The 19862-nt window shown below is 38.8% G+C and overlaps 1 protein-coding gene across 3 annotated transcripts in view; it reads left to right on the top strand.

Annotated features, from left to right (window-relative positions):
* The window catches only part of ephb2b (eph receptor B2b), a 160618-nt gene that overhangs the window by 115997 nt on the left and 24759 nt on the right, over nucleotides 1–19862 (top strand). For all 3 annotated transcript variants that reach the window (XM_084396160.1, XM_084396158.1, XM_084396159.1), the window contains 2 exons: nucleotides 4193–4348; nucleotides 7543–7878. In XM_084396160.1, the coding sequence (XP_084252286.1) occupies nucleotides 4193–4348; nucleotides 7543–7878 (492 nt within the window). The remainder of the gene's footprint in view (nucleotides 1–4192; nucleotides 4349–7542; nucleotides 7879–19862) is intronic.

A 19862-nucleotide genomic window follows, 5' to 3' on the forward strand; every position in this document is an offset into this window, starting at 1 on the left:
CAGGATTCAATAAAAATGTAAAATATCAAAATAGAAAACAGTAACTTTATATTGTAATATTATTTCACAATATTGCTGTTTTTACGGTATATTGGTCATACAAGTGCACTTGGTGAGCAACTTATTTATGTTACTAAGGTTAATTTTATTGCTAGCTGTATGTAAATAATATATTTTTTTTATTTTAAAAGGATATTTTAAGTTGGTAATTTACATGTTCATTCGAAATGACACAGACTATTAGGGGCAAAATTGTTTAGTGTGGTAGAAATTACATAAAGCTGTGAAGAAACACCCATATCTGGTCACTAGTATAAGTTGCTACGATGCTGGTGTCACCAGAGGTTTCTTCTCAAGCTTAAGACTTTCTTAGTCAACCAGCTTAAAGACAATGCTAGTCAGCTAGACCAGTATAAACCTGCATGAACCGGCTGTTGTAAATTAATGCTGTAAATAAGCTGATCTTTTCAGCAAAGAACGTATTTCGAAATGACTTCATCTCTTCCTTGCTACAGATTCAGATTAATCACTCTCATCAAAAAAGAGACCAAAGGGTCCAAAGTGTTTAAATTTCAAAAGTGTCATTATTTGTTTTTTCTATACAAAAAGATTTCAATTGTGCAAAAAAAACCCCAAAAAACCCAGACTTTATTTCTATTCTGAGCTTGCAAGAGAAACATTGTGATCAAACAATGCAACCATTTCTAATCTGGATGTGAGCTGTATCAAAGCACTGATGTGCTCTTTAATCAGGGTTTCTATCGTCCCTGGGGCTACAGCTGACACGGTTTTTCTCTCGATTGCATTCCTCCGCACGGGGTAGTTCTGCGAGCAGAGTCGTATACTTCTACAGCCATGTTTAGCACAGTCCCCACGTTTTTAGCACGGCTGACATTATTTCCCTTGGTTGGATGGAACCATCTGGAAGCAAGTATGGAGACATGCAAGGTCATGCCCAGATGGCAAGTGGTGGAGTCAGGCGCGGATACTCAGTGCCTTCCTCCCCCTTCCTTCGTCAGCGTGGCATAGGCTAACCCTCTCTAGGAGACTGGCAGAGTTAATGGAGGGAGGATCGGGCCGTCTCAGTTTCTGTTTTTGTAGTGAATGCGCACAATTTTCCCTTCAACACTAGTTAGCGTATGTCAACCTGCAAGATAAGGTGTCAATGACGATACACGAAAAATCTTGTTTAAAACACTTGTGCCAAGTTCTTAGAAATGTAATCTTTGTATTATTATTATTATTATTATTATACCATTTTCAAGAACGTTTAAATTTCTGTCTGCAGGGGTCCTCTCTATGACATCATCATATGACATCAAGTTTTTTAATTAATTTTTATTTTGTTTGGACCACATGAGTCATGACTTTGTTGGTCACACTACAGGACTTTTATTTTGCAACGTTTTTTCCCCCCAAATACTGTATTAATATGCAGTTTTGTTAGAATAACGAAATAATCTTCTTCTTTTTTTTATGAAATAAGATAATATGCTAAACATTTTTCATTTTGGAGTTTAAAGGTTATTTTTTTTACCCCGCAAGAATTTCATTTGTTTGATGAACAAATCCCCCCCCCCCCAACCAACCAACCAACCAACCTACCTTCGTTATAATAAAAAGTTGCATCATCCGGACATTTTTAACCCTGTGCCCCCGAAAATATATATAATTTTTTTTTTTAAACCTGCTCATCACAGAGCAGGATTTTAAATATATTTGTAAAATACATTAATAGACAAGGGGACAAAAGCAGATTTATTTTAAGCACTCTTGCTGCAGTTTTCCATCTCTTCCTGTTTTCTCTCTCTTTGATCTCAGTCCATTTGGGTCCAGTCTGCTTTCCATTGCTGTTTTTGATTACCTTTCTGTCCGAGTTTAATCTTAAATGCTGAAGCTTTGCAGTTGTGCTTGTCTCTGTGACTCCAATGACACTTTCTCCGAACACACAAGCCTCATATTTCACTTTACACGCGGCTAGTTTTGCCATAAATCATTTGAAAAGAAAAACATGTCAAATCTAATATTAGGTGATATCGAGGTGCTCTATCGCTTTCACATTGTGCATTTTTTCCAGCAATCCATTTCTAAACGTTTATTATACTTGTTTATTCACATGGGATATTTAGCCATGCTTTTACACATTTGTGTGTGTGTTTGTGTGTGTGTGTGTGTGTGTGTGTGTGTGTGTGTGTGTGTGTGTGTGTGTGTGTGTGTGTGTGTGTGTGTGTGCGCGTGTGTTTGTGTGGGTGTGTGTGTGTGTGTGTTCTGGGGAACTGGGCTGTCAGTTTCCTGGTGGAGGCTTATAGAAACCCGTCAGCTGGATTTGGGAAAGACTAAGTTTGCTTAAACTCTTAAGAGGGAGAAAGAGCGTGGGTGTTTTTGGAATAAGAAAATGAGTGCGGATGTGTTGAGTGCAAAGAGGGAATGTAAAAACGTGTATTTGTGTGTCCGTGTATGGCAGTCTAAAGTGTTCCTAGATGCTGAGCTGGTCCTGTGGTTTGCCAGGGTGTTGAAATGGGATCAAGAGAGACGGTCTGTGGCGAGCAGGTCAGAGGAAATGGGGAATAGCACCCTTTCTGTCTGAAACATTTCACTGAAATAACAGACTCCCCTTTAATGACCACTGGGCACTAGTTAACCTCTGCCCCCTGTAATTGAGCTGAAAGAATGTGATCTCACCGCCTCAACGGATGTACAGTCCGGCTTATTTGTGCATGTTTAAGAGCATGGCTGAACCCTGACTGGAGTTGCTTTCTCCAAATAAACCCGTCGACAGACATTTTCCTTGGCCGGCCCGCTGCACAAATCCTTGCCGTGATTGCCAGCTTAGACTATGGAGGCCGAAGTGTCTGTGCTTTATTGCTTTTTAGCTCCTCTAAAACGGTTCAGATATTGAAGGTGTGTTCAAATAATTTGGCGTGGAAGCAAGGTCACCCATTAGGAATGGGGTGACAGGGTTTTTCAAACTTGGCGAGCCAAGGCGGCTTCTCTTTCCAGATGTGTGTGGATGTGGGCCGTCACTTGCTGTGGTCTTTTTCTCTTGCGCTTATGGTTGGGTTAGTGCTGGGGATGTACTCCACAGCAATGTGCTGCTCATCCGGGCCAAGTGCGTGTCAGTTATCCCACTCTTTGGGAAGTGCTTTGTTTGTTTGGTACAGAGAAGTACAACATGAAAACTCGCAAGGTCTGAAAGGCCTCCAGGGAATTCCGGTATGTACACATGAAAATACACTCCTGCTCTCTGGTAGAGCAACGGTGATTAAAACAACAAACATAGTCAATGTAAATCAAACATTACCCTGTTCCCTTCTTAATACACATTGGTGGTCCTGTGGGGATAGACAACCTAAAACATAAAAAAAAAAAAAAAAAAAACTGCTGTCGTGCTTCATCCAGTCCGGTGAATTCAATACAAGGACATCAATTTAATCCTTGTTTAACATAATAAAACTTAACAATAGCAGCAAAAATATATAGATTTGAAAAGAAACATTACCATTATTTTGAGAATGAGATGTTCCCAAGAGTGAACTTGACCTCCACAGTTCAAAATCTTTCTCAAAGGTCTTTACAATCCACAGCAAATCGGTTCCTGCTGCATTTTGGCTTTGGAGGTCTGCTTTTCACAATCCAATCAATTCCCTGTTGATAAAATCAAGTCACACCCTACATGTTTTATTTTTTTATTTTTTTATGTTCTCTTTCACTCCAAAATGTGTGGTTGTAAGTGGGGGGTGTCACAGGTGAAAAGTACAGCAAAAGGAAACAAGAAAAGAGGAGTCACAATCCTTGAGACCTGAATAACGCTAATCTGCGTATTTGTACATGAATATACTGTTTCTGGCCTTATTCTCCTTTTTTTTTGGTCTGGTCTTTTACACGCTGTTTCTACAATCAACCTATTAATTATCAAAGTGAGGACATCCATGAGCAGATCATGAAGTGGAACGCTCTTAGCTTGTCATGAAAGAGCACATGATTTGAATTATTCATCCCCATATACTGAACATGCTATGTTTAACTGACTATACTGCTTCTCTTTACATGTGTGAAATGCTCCAAAGTGTGTTTCAGCTTGACTTCAGTGGCCCATCATTTCTTTAGTGTCCTCCGACACTCGGGAATCATGTAATATTAAAAAGTTCACTTTCTTACCCTTCTCTCATCCCTTTCTCTGTCTCTGTTTCAGCATGCCCTTCAGGTTTCTTCAAGACTGCACAAGGTGACGAGAAATGCCTGCAGTGTCCAATCAACAGCCGCACAACCAACGACGGAGCCACCAACTGCGTCTGCCGAAATGGATATTACCGCACAGACTCTGACCCCTTAGAGATGCCCTGTACAAGTGCGTCCTCTATGCTTTTTCCAAATCTACATGAAAGCTTAATTTTAAAACTATATTTCTGAACTTTCAGTGTGAACTTTCAATGTCTTTAAAAAATAAATACAAATAATAATATATATATATATTTTTTTTTTTTAACAAGTGCTCAAAATAAAATGATTTATATTGTAATTTAGATTATTATAGAGTATTTTTAATCTTTGAGTATGTATCTTGCACAAAATTAAGATATAATGTCTCTGACTAAAGTTCTGACTAATGTCTCTGATAAAGTTTTCTGACTAACTAAACATTCTGCTACAAAAATTCATCGTGAATATTTTTAGCTTGGTGCGCATGAATGTGCTGAAAAATCCAAACTGATTCAACTGATCCAACAATACAAAGTAAATCACTAAAATGGATAAGATGTACCAATGATGCATATGAGAGAACGTTAGGAAAGTTTGATTATTTCCTAACCTTTTCTACCCCTACAGCATAGTCAACAGCACACCTCTCTTCCAAAACCATTGCAAACAGCAGTCTTTTCTCTTCATTCCCACTGACTACAGATCAGGCAGAGAAAAATTACTCATGGCCCTATTATTGAAACAGATGAGGCCATGAAGACTAGAAAAGAGAGACAGACAGCTCCTTATGTTGTTGTGAACGGCATGTTTTTTGTCTCTTCCTGAAAAAGGCAAGGTGGGGGCAGAGAAGGAGAAAGAAAGGGAAGAACGAGAGCTTTTTTACAAAAGCCATTTGCAAAATCCTGGCCCTGGGAGGAGAGCAGCTGTTGTGAATAAGAGAGCAGCATCGTGTCGCAGAGTTGAAGCTCAGTGGGCCTTTGCCTGATTAAAGAGAGGAAACGGCAGCCTTTACCGCCCACTAACCTGGGAATGGGATGTTTAGAAACAGTTTTGCGTGCGACAGAGCTTCAAGACAGAGATGGCTCTTAATGATTCACAGCTGTAAATGGGTAATCAATTGGAGGCTTCATTTTTGGGGGGGATTTTTTAAAAGGGCAAAAGGCAGTGGGTTGTTTCTTGATTACCTCACTTGGCCCTAGAGGAGCACCCACAGTAATTGGGAGCACATGCCGGCTGAAGATAAACACAGGGTATTGTTAGCTTTAGTTGGGCTGTCAGTCAGGACGAGATCTCGGAGGTGTATTTGTTTGGTGTGCTCTTACTCTTCTTCAAATGTGCTGTGTGTGCATGAGCAAATGCAAATTATGTTTACAAACACAGGAACAGCTAGAAAAAAAAAATCTCAATAGACCCAAGTAAGCCTGTGATTTGTGCGATGTTATCATAATTCAAATTAGCATGATGGAAATATGCAAGGAAATACACATGGAATTGCACACAATGTACATTGTTTCATTGTATTATTCTGTCTACCCCTCTGAAAATTAAAAGTAAAGTGCTTAGCACACATTCTGAAACATTTGTGCTGGGAAGTTTAAGTGGGTGTTGGGAGTTCAAGTCCAACTTCACATTTACTGATCCTTTCATCTCCTTCACCTTCCTTCATTTATTTGTCACGCTACTATCCTCTCGATAAAAGTATGTAAGTAATTCCCTTGTCTGTTGTTGTTTGATTAACATTAAAAACACAGACAGCAGCAGGAAAATTAGGCTGCTGTCACTTTAAGACATAGGGCCCTATCTTGCACCCAGTGCAATTGACTTTGTACAACAACGCATGTATCATTCCTATTTTGCACCCGACGCACAGCGGACTTTTCCCTCGACAGATGCATGTCGGTAAATTAGGGAATGATCTGGCGCTCCCGGGGGCGGTTCAGCGAAAAGTTCCGGCGCAAACGTTCCCTGGTGCTATTTTGCAGTTCCAGAAAACAATTCCGCCACAGACCAGGAAAAACCTAGTCTAAAGTCAGTGGCGCGTTATTCAGATGCTGTTTTAAGGGCGCATGCTTGGCCATAATGTAGCGTGTGCACAACGCATATACAGTTTTCTTATCTACACACAGACGGAGCAGTTGCCATTTTTGCAAACCATACATAATTACAAGGAAAAATATTCCACATGAGGGAAATTATTGTGGTGTCCATGAAGATGTGAAAAAATAGGCATAAATCTAGCTTACACATTTACCAAAATTATTATACGCCTGTTTAACCGAAGCTTATTTGGGTGGGTTTCTCCTATCCCCATACAATGTCACTTCTCTATCTTTTACGGCCCTGACGAGAACGACTGTGAACCGCTCCTGGCGTGCGCCTGGCAAATCCGCCATTATAATAGCAAGCTGCCATGGAACAAGCACACCTGCTCTTAAAGGGAATGTGAGATGATGCTCTGATTGGTTTATTTCACGTTACGCCCAAACCACACCTATGAGTAATGTAGCTCCTTCAGACCAACCCATTTTAGATTTGCGTCGGGCGCAAGAGTAATTTATCCCGCCGGTATAATAGCAACAGCGATTAAATAGCGAGATTCGCCCACAAAGTTACTTGTGTTTCACGTTTGATACTTGCATTTCAGATCGTTAAAATAGGGTCCATAATGCACAGATCCAGTACAGTGAAACTGATACACATGCATTGTTTTCTCAACTGTTTATGTTCACTTAAGACATAACCTACTGTTTGCTAGGATACTCGCCAAGATGGGCGTTGACATAATTTGTGTGTGAAATTGTCCATGAGAACTCAATATTTGCACACTGTTTGAGTGCAAGGCTTTCCATGTGCTCACACAAATCTTCTCACAACTTGCGCAAGTTCTCTTTTGCGTCTTCTTTAAATGTTTAAATTGCCAAATGAGTTTAGTTTAAACACTGATAGCAATGTGTGATGTTCAGGTCTGACCTGCGCTTGCGCACTATCGACACCCAGGTGATGACGGCGTAAGTGACTGGTCATGTTAGAGCATACAGCACTCTCATTGAACAAAGTTTAAGGGAAGCCAGAATGCGGATCCATCGTCAGAAACTAAATTAGCCTATTAGTCTGTTTTACATCATGTTATTTTCAGCAAACCATATGTGTATACGGCGTCAGATTTTAAATGACCCGCGGCGCAAGTGTGTGCCGAACCGTGGGTGGAGAACAGAGAACCGTTACACCCCTAATATATATTTCAAACAAAGGGCAGATAACAATTCGTTGAGTCATTTACAGGGGTAACCTAATTTTTCTTTCAGACTTTCGTAAAAATATTTTTCTTGTTTGTTTTTCCAGCTGTGCCATCGGCTCCTCAAAATGTCATCTCCAGTGTGAATGAGACTTCACTGATGCTGGAGTGGAATCCTCCGCGGGAGACTGGTGGTCGTGATGACGTGGTCTACAACATTATCTGCAAGAGTTGCGGAGGTGGCAGAGGGGGCTGCACGCGTTGTGGGGACAACGTGCAGTTCGTTCCACGGCAGCTGGGACTCACGGAGAGCCGGGTCTTTATAAGTGAACTTCTGGCTCACACCCAGTACACATTCGAAGTCCAGGCTGTCAACGGTGTATCAGACCAGAGCCCTTATTCACCCCAATATGCATCAGTCAACATCACTACTAACCAGGCTGGTAAGTCTACACTTTTACAGGGTTTTTTTTTTTTTGGTCTCAACTGGGTGCTTTGGTACCACAGTGTTAATTTCGTTAATGAAATCTATGATGAAAAATATTCGTTGACAACCTTTTCTTCCATGACTAAGACGAGACTATAACGAGACAACACCAACGTCATTAAACGATAACTGTGACTATATCAACATGCAATATCGCTGATGAAAAAAGACGAGACTAAAATGTAGTTAAAAAATAAAAGCATTACTAAAACCTCTCTTTGTTTTTGTATTACAGACTGTTTTTAACAAGCCACTACGAGCTTTCGTGTTTGCGGTTGCCAGATTTCAAGAATTTAAATCCCCCAATCAGAGATTTTCTGTTAAAAGAACACATTTTCTACCCAATGTTTTATTTAATATTTACAATCTGGAAACCATGTGTCGCGCTCTCTCTAAACACTGCTGAAGAAGCGCGAATGATCTGAAAACTTCAAAAACACAGACAAACAAATAAGATGGAGTTCAGCGATCTCCATTTGAGATATTTTGCTAAATGAAAGTGTCATTCAGCCAGTCTGTGTTCCTTCAAGAGCCGCTTGCGCTGGTTTGTGACTAAAACTGCGATCAAACCGTCTGTAATAATTCCAAACATGAATTTCGACTATATGAATAAATGCACCTACGCAGGTCTTTTTCCAAATGTAATTTGGAATTAGGCTAGAAATTCCACCGTTTAATTTTTTAGAGATATTTCTTGTTTTCACAATGTAGAAAATGGGTTAATTTATGACAAATAGCCTATGAAACTAGATTAGGTAAAATAAACTATGCATATGAGTTTTATGAGACATTATGAGACTATATGAGACATTCTCTAGATTTGTACTTGTATATGAAAGTGCACTAATTCTGATGAAATGCAAATATAAATTTCTCAAATGACAGCAATTGTTGTGATTATAATTTTAAGCAAAATAATTGTTAGCCTATTATCAATTTAACCATTATGTAGCATGACGAAAATATGACTTTTTCATTGACTAAAACTAGACTAAAATGCCCAGGCTTGTAGTTGGCTAACACTTGACTGAATGAAAACAGGGCAAGGTTGACTAAATATGATAAAAAAGTACATTTGACACAGGACTAAGACTAAGACTAAATGTAAAAATAGCTGACAAAATGAACAGGAAGGTACCACAGGAAGTTGCCTTGTTGGATGCTCATACTCTTTTCATAACTTTTCATTTTTGTTAACCTGTTTGAACACATAATAGAGATGGATCACAATGGTCATGATGCTTTGTTTTGTTTTATTTTATTTGGTTATTTTTTTATCTTTATTTTATTTATTTTATTTCATTTTAGCTGTTGTTTAAGACGTTGCATTGCATTTTATTATTATTTTTTGCTTTTGTCAAGTTTTAAAGTTTCTATCTAAAAGTTTTTTTATTTCTTAAGAAATATGTCTGTTCAGTATAGGGTGAATCTGAAACCAGCCTAATTATTCAGGGCTTATTTAAGATTAGGCGATTAGTTGTTCAGGTAAACCACTGACCAGTTATTTTAGAAAATGTCATCTCTACCACATAACCATCTATGCTTTCATTGTTTATTTACCCACTAGTCTAAACTCACTATGTGTAATAGTGCGTTAAACAGATCTCAAAATACTCTGTAACTCGCTTGTTACCTCCAGATTACATCCCAATTACACTTTTTGGCTCACATCCCACCATGTCACCATGAGGTTAGACATAATTCACAGAAACTCAACGTGATCCACGTTGAATCAGACCCAAACCATAGTGAGACAGATTATCCGGAGCCTAGGATCTCTCCAGCCAATGATGACTTTTAATGAAAAACAGCTTCTTGCTACTGATTAGACAAACCGTTCTTCCACCTCCTGAAGCAACAGCCATGCCTTCAAGACATAGTACAATCAGAAGCTGCCATTGCAAAGGCAACAGAAGTCTGCTTTTTTTCCACTGATGCCATTGTGGTTTAGATTACTGTGTTCCAATTATTTCAGAGGGACTGCAGCATTGATTTGTACTTTTAAGTGTCTGTATGAAATGTGCGGTTGATTGTGCCAGATCGGTACTTGGAGCTCTTAGAGGCTCAAACAGAGAGCCATTATTTTATGTTCCTCATCCTGCTGGCTACAGACAGATCATCAAACCCATCCCCGCTTTAGCCAAGTAAAGCTCCTTGTTCTATTGTTGACTGTATTTTAATTGGTTGTGACATCGCTTGCTTCAAAATTCAACAATTTCCTGACATTTGCAACATTCAAGGGAGGTTTTAACCGATCTGTTGTGCAAAGAGCATGCTGGAAGAGATGTATCTTTTATCCTTGGAGTGTTTACAACTGATGAGACCAAAGCAAAATGAGAGAGGTCATTGAGTAGATGTGCATATGTTGTGTCCTCATCATCACACATGTAAGGAATAATTGACGACGGGCCGTTGAATTATTAGAAAAATAATGCACACTCGAGGTGGTAATGCACGGCCCAGAGTCAATTATTCCGCTTATTCTACGGTTACCACACCTCAAAACATGATGTATCTCGAAACGTTTGCCAAGTTTTTGTCCTTAAAACGCTCTTGAGGGTGGGTCAATTTGTTTTTACTCATCTCATCCCAAGCCTCTGTTGCTAATTCCAAAATGTAATTTTAAAGCTAGTAACGGAGACTTAAGCAACTGCTAGCGGTCTAATGCAGTTATTAATGCAGTTATTAGAAGAGAGAGAGATTAAGCGTGTGTGAATTACCTCAGTCTGTGCGTCTCTCAACAGTGTTTGGCACCAACGTCTACTAATAGAGAAAATATGTTTATCTGCAGTGCATCTCGCTAGTTAGAAATGTCATGTAGTTTTTAAGTTTCTAAACTATTTTACTGATAAAATCGTCAGATCAGCGTTGATAACACGTTTCTGTGCGGGTGTGTGTCCTTACTGTATGTATGTGCATTTGAGTGGGAGAGAGCGCGAGGAAGAGATATGTGCTTTTCCATAATAACTAATAAATGCTAAATACATAATAAAATGTAATTTTGTGGCAATTATTTTTATAATTGGTTGTTTTTATCGTATTGTTTACTATATTTATTTGCTCGTTGTGGGTTTTAGTTTTGTGGGCTGTAACTAAAATCATTTGGTGAAGTGATATGAAACTAATGCAGTCAAGATCTGCCTGGAACTTCTTTAGCCGTGCGTTTCCCTAAAAATAATTTCACAACTTAGAACGTTCTTCAACCAATCAGAATCAAGCATTCAACAGCCCCGTAGTATAAAACGTATATAACCAACTAGTTTACATGCACACATTACCTACTCAAACTATTTACTCTCTCCTAACTAAGTTCACTCACATTCATGCAGTCAGCTACTGAAATCCAATTATCACAGACATTTGAGTGTAGAGACAATGCGTTAAGTATTGTCACTGAAACTCGAGTTGAAAAACATACATACGCAGCAGGTCTTAGAGGCGAAAGGGCGTATTCAGACTCGCTCTCATAAACTGACAGGGGGATCCTGTAAAGACTTCAACTTTTTACATTCAGTCTCTCAACAGTAACACTAAGTGCACTTGAGACATTTAGGGGACTTATGAATGTATGTGAAACTGCCATGGGAGCTGAATGATGAGGCTTTCAATGTTTCTTTGAACAAGAAATGACTGATCTGCTGGAAACAGAAGAATTGTTAGATTCTCTTCATATGAGTCTGCTGAACAGCATCTTTGAAACAAAAGCCAACGTTTCCCCCCCAAGCTTTATGAGTCCACATATTCTCCTTGGAGAATCGCCTAGAATTTGTGCCGTTTTTTTTAAAACATTACATTTATGTTACATTACTGCACATAAAAGCATACTGGGACTGCAAATAAAAAATAAAAGTCTTTGTTGAATATTTCAGTATTTGTAATTACATTTTTTAGATGTAATTACAATTATAATTAGATTATTATTTTAGCACACTTATAATGTCATTAAAAAAATGTTATGTCAAAAACTGTTGTTGTTTTGGGGGGGGGGGGGGTGTTTTTGTTTTAATGACAATTATGTTCTTCTCTCTGGCAATCCATGTTTTTTTTTTGTTTTGTTTTTTGCAGTGATTTTAAGAAACATTCTCCTGGCATGTGAAATGAGTAACAGCCCTGGGTGTACTTTGGTGCTTACGTTCTGGGCAGAGCAGCTTTCTGATCTCCTATTAGTCATTGATGTGTAAATATGGGTGGTCATGTTTTGCGATTTAGCTCTGTGTCGTCAATACAGTAAATGCTCTGTTTGGACTGACAAGAAAGTTTTAGTTTTGTAGAAGTGCATTTTACTAGTCTAAGCAAGGATATCATAGTTAGGTATTGGTCCTCTGGGTGAAACTGTGGTGTAAACATAAATCACAGTTACAGACAGGATTATATATAAAAACCAAGTAGAGTAGGTCTACTTAGTACATTTTATTATTTCAAAAAAGCATGGAATATCCAATTTTCCATGATATGGCTCCTTTAATACCTTTTACGTAATGAATTGCTATTGCTTTTATATATATTTTTATAGAAAGATTGTTCTCCATATGTTTTCATTTGGCATTGCCCTGTTCTAACCCGTGCTTTCTTCCTTCTGGAGTTCCTCCCTGCTATTGGGACGTTCTACCCCCGCTCCGCCTGTCACTTTGGATTAGCAGCCCCGGACCTCCATCAGGGGGAGCTGTGAAAGTACTCACTCCAGCTCCCTGTTAGCAGCCCGGGCCCCCTGGGACAGGGCACTAGGACTGAGGGGCCTGGGTCAGTCTGTTCTGGCCTTTAATTTTGTCTGGATTGGAGGGCTTTGGGGTTACATAAACATCTTGTCACCCCTCATTAGCAAAGGCGGCTTCGAGCTTCCCCCTTCACGTTTTGTGTTCGCAGTAGATTGTGTGTGTGCATTTTTGTCCGTATCCATGTGCAAGCTTTAATTAGACAAGTTTTTAAGCCTGGCTGCCCAAGAGGTGAGGTATGTTCTGCAAGAGAAAAACAAATTAGAAAATGAAAAGTGATTGCCGTGAAAAGTTTTTGTTTTCTTATGCGAGTGGCCCCCTTTTAGATTTTAGGTTTGATGATGAGATTTGCAGTAGGCGTCAATTGAAATTCCTATTTTCTCAAGCATTGTTTTCAGGATGTTTCTCCACAGGCCGGTATGATCCTCTCCCAGGCCTTTACACTGTCCATCATTATCACACACAATACAGTTGAAGTTTGACTCAAATGGCTGAAAGGACAGCAGACAAAGGAAGAAAAACTCTGAGCGCAAGTTTGTATGCTGGACGGTCTTTAGAGCCCGAGTTATACTTATGCGTGATGATACATCATGGGCTTAAACTGTCCTCGTGCACACTTATTAAGGGATGAACAATTCATAAACACTGCTATTATGGGGAGAGTGTTATGATCTTGGCCTTGGAGAGTTCTTTTCCAGATCTTGATGAATTATGTCCAGTCTGCCCACTAAGTATCAGGTTGGTGTTGTTCTCTGCATTGACCCAGAATGTAGTAGTGAGTAAAGCTGCAAAAAGTTCCTATGGTTCACTTTTTTCTGCCATTTTTTTACTGCAGAGAAATGTGTAGTTTTTAAGATGATTTTATTATCTATAGGCCAGTGGTTCTCAACTTGTGGGTCACAACCCAAAATGAGGGTGCGATAGGGTTGTGAACATAAAAAAAAAAACACTAAATAACACCGGTTATCAATCAGTGCCATATGAGTTCAGTTTAGAATCAAAAGGAGAATGTAGACATGAAATACAGTGTAATCAGTCGGACGAACAGTGGCACAGTGCTCATTCATTAAATGCACAGCTAAACAGATGTGCTTTGAGTCTGGATTTGAATGTGACTACTGTAGGAGCACATCTGATCACTTCTGGAAGCTGGTTCCAGCTGCGGCTGGCATCGTAGCTAAAAGCAGACTCGCCATGCTTCGAGTGAACCCTTGGTATTTTTAGTTGATGTGATCCTAATGATCTGAGTGATCTGTTGAGTTTATATTCAGTGAGCATATCTGCAATGTATTTAGGCCCTAGGCCATTTAGTGATGTATATACCAGTAATAATATTTTAAAATCAATCCTAAATGAAACTGGGAGCCAGTGTAAAGACCTGAGGATTGGTGTGATATGTTGATATTCCCAGAGAGAAGCGAGGAGTTTACCACTTCTAGGAGATCTGCTTCTAAACAGTTTAACACACTTTTGAAAAAAGATGTGGGAAGTGCGTCAAGGGCGCAGGTTGATGTTTTAAGGTGCTGTACGGTTTCCTCCAAAATGTTGCCATCAATTTCTTCGAAATCAGACATAGTAACAGGTTGTGGTCTGATCTGTCTGACCCCAGCGCAACTCAAGGATGTGCTGATCACCTTTCTGATATTATTGATTTTCTCAGAGAAGAAGGAAGCAAACTCACTGCATATGCTGTCTGAGAGCAAATCATTAACCTTTAAAAAAGGGAACAAGTAGTTCCCATATCCTTTTGTTAATACATTTTTCAGTTGTTTACAGCAAATACTGATAGATGCTATTCACACAAAGTATAAATATAGGTGGGCAGAGTTACAGGAAAAAACCCAGGTTAGCTGTTGGCTATTTGCTTTCAGTATAAATAAACACTTCGTATGTAAAGACATTTTTATGTAATAATAATAAGTACTAAGTACTATGCTAATTAACCACTTGATGTCTATTATATAATGTGGGCCCTGAAGCAAAACTAGATGAGAACCACTAATCTTGGTATAAAAAATCTAGGCCATTTCAACTTAGACACGTTGACACTTCATGCTTTAAAAAGTTAGCAGAGAAGAACCTTTGAAATGAATTTGGTCATTGTAAAACTGTGTCAAGGGTCCTTTAATCTTTTGAAGGCCTTCAAACTTTTCCACTAGTGAATCAAATAGCAGAAAGAAAAAAAATCACAAAACCCCCTTATTTCAAGGGTTTTGAGTTTAATGGATAAAAATTCAATTTGAAGTAGCCTGAATGAGAATTACTAATACAGTGGAGCCCAAAAAATAATAGGATGCACTTAACCCATGCTTAAAATGTGGACATTTCATTTCTGCAAACCTTTCGTGTTATTTTTGAAAATGTTATCTTGTTTTATCATTGAAAACCTAACCTGTTTATTTATTTATTTTTATTTAGCTTAATAGACGTGTGGTTTAATTCCTCACTTGGTTTGATACTTTGTTGTAATGCAGTGACATGCATTCAAGTAGCTTGAGCGTCCATTTACTTGCATCATAGTGTGTTGTTGAGGGTAGTTGTTGATCTTTGACTGAAGCCCAAGCAGCAATCTAGATCAGTGTCCCTTGGAGGTCTAAACAGAGCATGCTTTTTCTTTATTAGTTTAGAGATTTGTCTTAATTATGGCACACCAGAAAGCTTAACAAAGCTGTATTGAAGAAAGGCACAATGTGTTATTGAGGCAATCTTACAGAGGCAAACTGGAATGAAGGCCTTGAGCTCTGGTCGGCTACAGTAATAGTGCACGTCTGTGTCGGACAGCTGGAGACACAAAGACAGCTTTTACCTTTCCTTTCTGCTTGGCTTTCCTCGCCTGTCCCCTGCAGCTCTGCATCAACAGGGTAAGCAAGGTTAATCAGTCATCAAGTAAACCCAAACTGACTCCAGGCCCTTCACTTTACTCTAACACACACATTTGAGACCAGCATTTATCAAGCCAAGGATAGAAAATGTCCGCCCGGGTGTCCCTCTCTCTGAAAGTTTTATTAGAGCAGTGTGTGACAGATCGCATGCAATTTGTGATTTGCCTAAAGTCGGGAAGCACTTGGCAAGTGCTACTCAAGGGGTCGTTTAACTTGCCTCCCCCCATGAACGGAGAGAAATAGAGCCACATGGCTCAGTCCGCTTCACTTTATACGTAGTGCTGTTCTTCCCACTGCAGAGATGGATGAATGGTAACACACACACAAAAAATCAACAATTCTGTCTACAAGATTCAATAAGCCTTATGTGGTTGAGCTTTACATCCTTTGCCATGCCCTGAATTCATTGCAACACTGTATATTGCAACAGAGATCACGAATCAATCAAATATTGCATCATTTTATAAAACAAATTATCCACATTTAATAAATGTATATTTAAAAAAAGGTTTATGAGAAATTAATAAACATTTAACAAATAACCACAAATTACTGTTGTAATATACAGAATTCAAATACACTTAATATTATGGTTAACAGTGAACAATACCAGCATTTCTTAATCTTGGTTAATGGTAATTAACAACAACAACCTAGAATAAAATGCTGTAAAAACAAAAGGTTGTATGTTGTTAGTTCATAATACTTAATGCATTAACTGTTGATGAATTGAACTTTGAAAATTGAACTTGTGAAAAGAGTTATTAATTTTTTTAATTACATTTCTGTGTCAAACTTTTACATACAGTATTATTATTGAAACGGTTTTACTTTGTTACATAAATTGGTGAAACATATTTAATGACTTAATAGTGCACTCCAAGTTATTACAGATGGTATTTTATTCTTTATATTCCATTTTTGTTTAGCATGTTTCCAGTCTAACGCACTGTTTGAGCATAACAGTTGTTGTCCATCACAGAAAACTCCTGGCAACATTAGCTCCCGGCCATTAGCTTTCTGCGTGAGAGTCTGGCGCACCCAGATAAACGGCCGACCCATATGCTGTTTCCGTCTGCCAGCTCACATGTACTCTATTGCGTCATTCAGCATAATACACTCCAGCTACTGTTTGTTTATCCATTTCATTAGCCCAAGGTGAGCAGTACCACATGTGTCAGGCTTTCCTTAATACCTGAGAAAATGAATTGGTTCCTTATCAGATGGGGGAATCATTGTGTGAATGAATTACATTATGCAGAGTTGGGTCTGGTAATCTGGCTTGGGCGCTGTCGGGTGCTGGTGGAAGATTTATGACTTAATTATCTTCAGAATTGCTTTGGCGAACTCCTGTCGGGCCACCAGAGACAGTGATGCCACCGGCAGCCTCTGGAGAATGTGGCGATACAGAGCTAGATGATTCTATTGCCGTGTAATTGAGAAGTGCACTTTTGTATTTTACTGTCTTGACCTTATTGCAGAGAGAGTCATCCATTTCGGTATTCAAAATGGACTCGCTTCAGTGTTGCTTTCAGATGGATGTCTATTGCCACCTGTAATGCAGAAGAGCTGGGGAGGGAGGGGATTTTTCCACCTCGGACATGGATCTTTCCCCTTTTCATGCCGTCCCTCACAAATATAAAGGGGGTGGCTGGTGTGGGAGCACTGTGACAGAAGGTGGCAGAGAGGGCACATATGGAAGGTGCCAGGTGGGGTCAGGGGGCAGCCGGGCAGGAGACTGCACCGGACACCTGGAGCACTGGCAAAGTCCAAAATCACAGCTCTCGTCCTGTCACATGCTGTTGCATACTAATCACATCAGGTGTCATCGGAGGAAAGTAAGGGTTGTTTCATTTGCATTAGCCAGGGAAAAAGGCCTTCATAAGTATGCAGGACTGGCCACAGGAGCTGTTGACTATGCAGTGAGCAGTGCATAAAATATCCATTTCATTATGCATGTGTACAGAAAAGAAAACTACAATATAAGTGCATTATTGTCATAAGTTTGAAGTCTTGCCAATTACGAACGCTTTGATGATTGAAAACATTCCGCTCATACGTCCAACAACAGTAAATACAATACAACAGGGATTTAGTGTTTAAATCACTGTTGTTTAATCAAAGCCAATAATATTCACAAAGAACAGTGTGTTTTGCTGTAATCATCCTGGATTAACAAAGCGCTGCAGTGACAGGTGCAAAGGCTCAATTAGACATGTTGATTTATTGCTGGAAGTGGAAAAGTTTATTGTGTTTTTGTGAAATATTTCAAAAAGACCTAGAAGTATAAACAAATGTCCAGTGTAATTTGTATGGAACGGCTGTTTGGTAGGATCCTGAAATTCGAGGCTTTAAAATATACAAGTTCCTCCGCTGCATTTCTTTTATTTACTTTTCTACTCCTTGCACATAGATTTCAAGATCAAAACATCACACTGAAGTAATGGCTGCTGAAAATTTAAATTCGAATTGTAATATTTAACAATATTTTATTAGTTGCTAATAAAGGAGTAGGGTTTGACCGATATGGATTTTTTAGTGCCGATGCCGATACCGATTTTTTTTCATCAGCCTTAGCCGATGACCGATACAGACTGCCGATTTTCTTGGCCCGATATTTGGAGCCGATACTGCTTTTGCTCACTCAATTTACATCATAAAAATGACACCATGATGATAACAAATGTTACAAGTCTCAATTTAAAAAAGGAACATTTATTGAACTTAAAAAAACAATGTTTGACAAATATTAAAAACGTGAGGTAGAACAAGTAAAAAAAAAAAAGTTCAGTGCTGAAAATACTGAAAATAAATATTTAAGCATAATTCAAATTCTGAAAATAAATTCTGAAAATAAATATTTAAGCATAAATAAAATAATTGCACTATTGCACACAGTAGCCTCAGCCAGGTGGTCGCTGAATAAAACTCATCACGGAATCACGGAACAACGTCGGCAGGCATATGGATAGCCTCAAACTTAGATATTTGCAGCTCCCTAAATACAATGACAAGCAGTTTTATAGATGAGGCATTCGGCATTCGCGTTTTCCATTTGGACCCACAAACTTGCTTAGCTTTAGTTGCACGCACATATAGAGCAACGTGTTTCCACTTTCAAAGTGTATGGCAATATTTCAGCTAAGTCAAACAGTTAGAGTCTTCCTGCACTCTGCAAGTGTGGGAGGGGCAGTGCATGGGCTGCACGTGAACTGCAGCCTCCAGCAACACAGAGCTGCCCGCTGACGCCTGTCTGTAAATAATGCCGGGAAAAATCTATCGGCGAACGCTGCAGCCGCGTATCGGCCGATGGCGATACACGTAAAACCGTATTTAAAAAAATATCGGCCCGATATATCGGTCGATCACTATAAAGGAGTTTTTTTTTTTTTTTTTTTTTTTTATTAAAAAGCAAAACCCAGTAGAGTGAATGAGTACTTTGAATAGCAATAAAATTAAGCAGGAAAGTAGCATTTTTCTGTTTTTCATTTCTTTGCATTCATCTACAAAGTGTATCGGAAGTGATGATGTACAGAACAAGAAGATGTCGAAGCTATGAGCAATGACAAAGACAGCTAATAAGGTTAGTTTTGCAGCCCTCAGACACAAGTGATCTCCGTAATGTGGATACTCTGTCAGCTCTCAGTATTACATGATCATGCAACATGATCTCATGAGTATTCGTATGTATTGTTATGTAAAGTGTGGTTCTACAGTGAGTACATGAAGACAGAATTTACATTTGTGGGTGAATTACCTTATAAATACAGTAAGCTGAGTCTTTGACAAACTATATTGGGAATTATGTCTTTTGCATCAATGATACATATCGTCACATTTTTATATCGCAATATCTCGATATAGCTTTGTATCGTTACTTCCCTAATGTTTATGTTTTAGAATTTTATGTTTTAGAATGTTTAGTTTGTAAATACATCCATAATTTACATTTCAGCATCTATTTAGACTTCTGCTAAAAGAATACAAGCTAAAAGAGATATTAGAGATGATATCTTAATGTATCATGCAGATCATATGCAAATGAAAATGTTCCATAAATGTATAGATTTTTGTGGGGCTTGTATCTGTATTTATGTATTTCTATTTCCCTAGGTTTTTTTTTTAGTCCAAAGTCCCAGGCTAAAATCACGTACCGGCTTGAGATCACGTGATTAGCTCACTGTCCTTGTGCCTAAGTCTTGATCCAAATAAATCATGGCAGGATAACAAAATCATGAACGCTAATATAATTTGTCCTCCTCTCTGTTAGCAAAAAGAACAAGAGTTGAACAGGTTCCCTTGTTTAGATGTGATGTGCCAACAGACCTCTGATTGTCTGTGAAGAT

The sequence above is a fragment of the Rutilus rutilus genome (assembly GCF_951802725.1).
Source record: "Rutilus rutilus genome assembly, chromosome: 22".
In the NCBI taxonomy this organism is placed as follows: Eukaryota; Metazoa; Chordata; class Actinopteri; order Cypriniformes; family Leuciscidae; genus Rutilus; species Rutilus rutilus.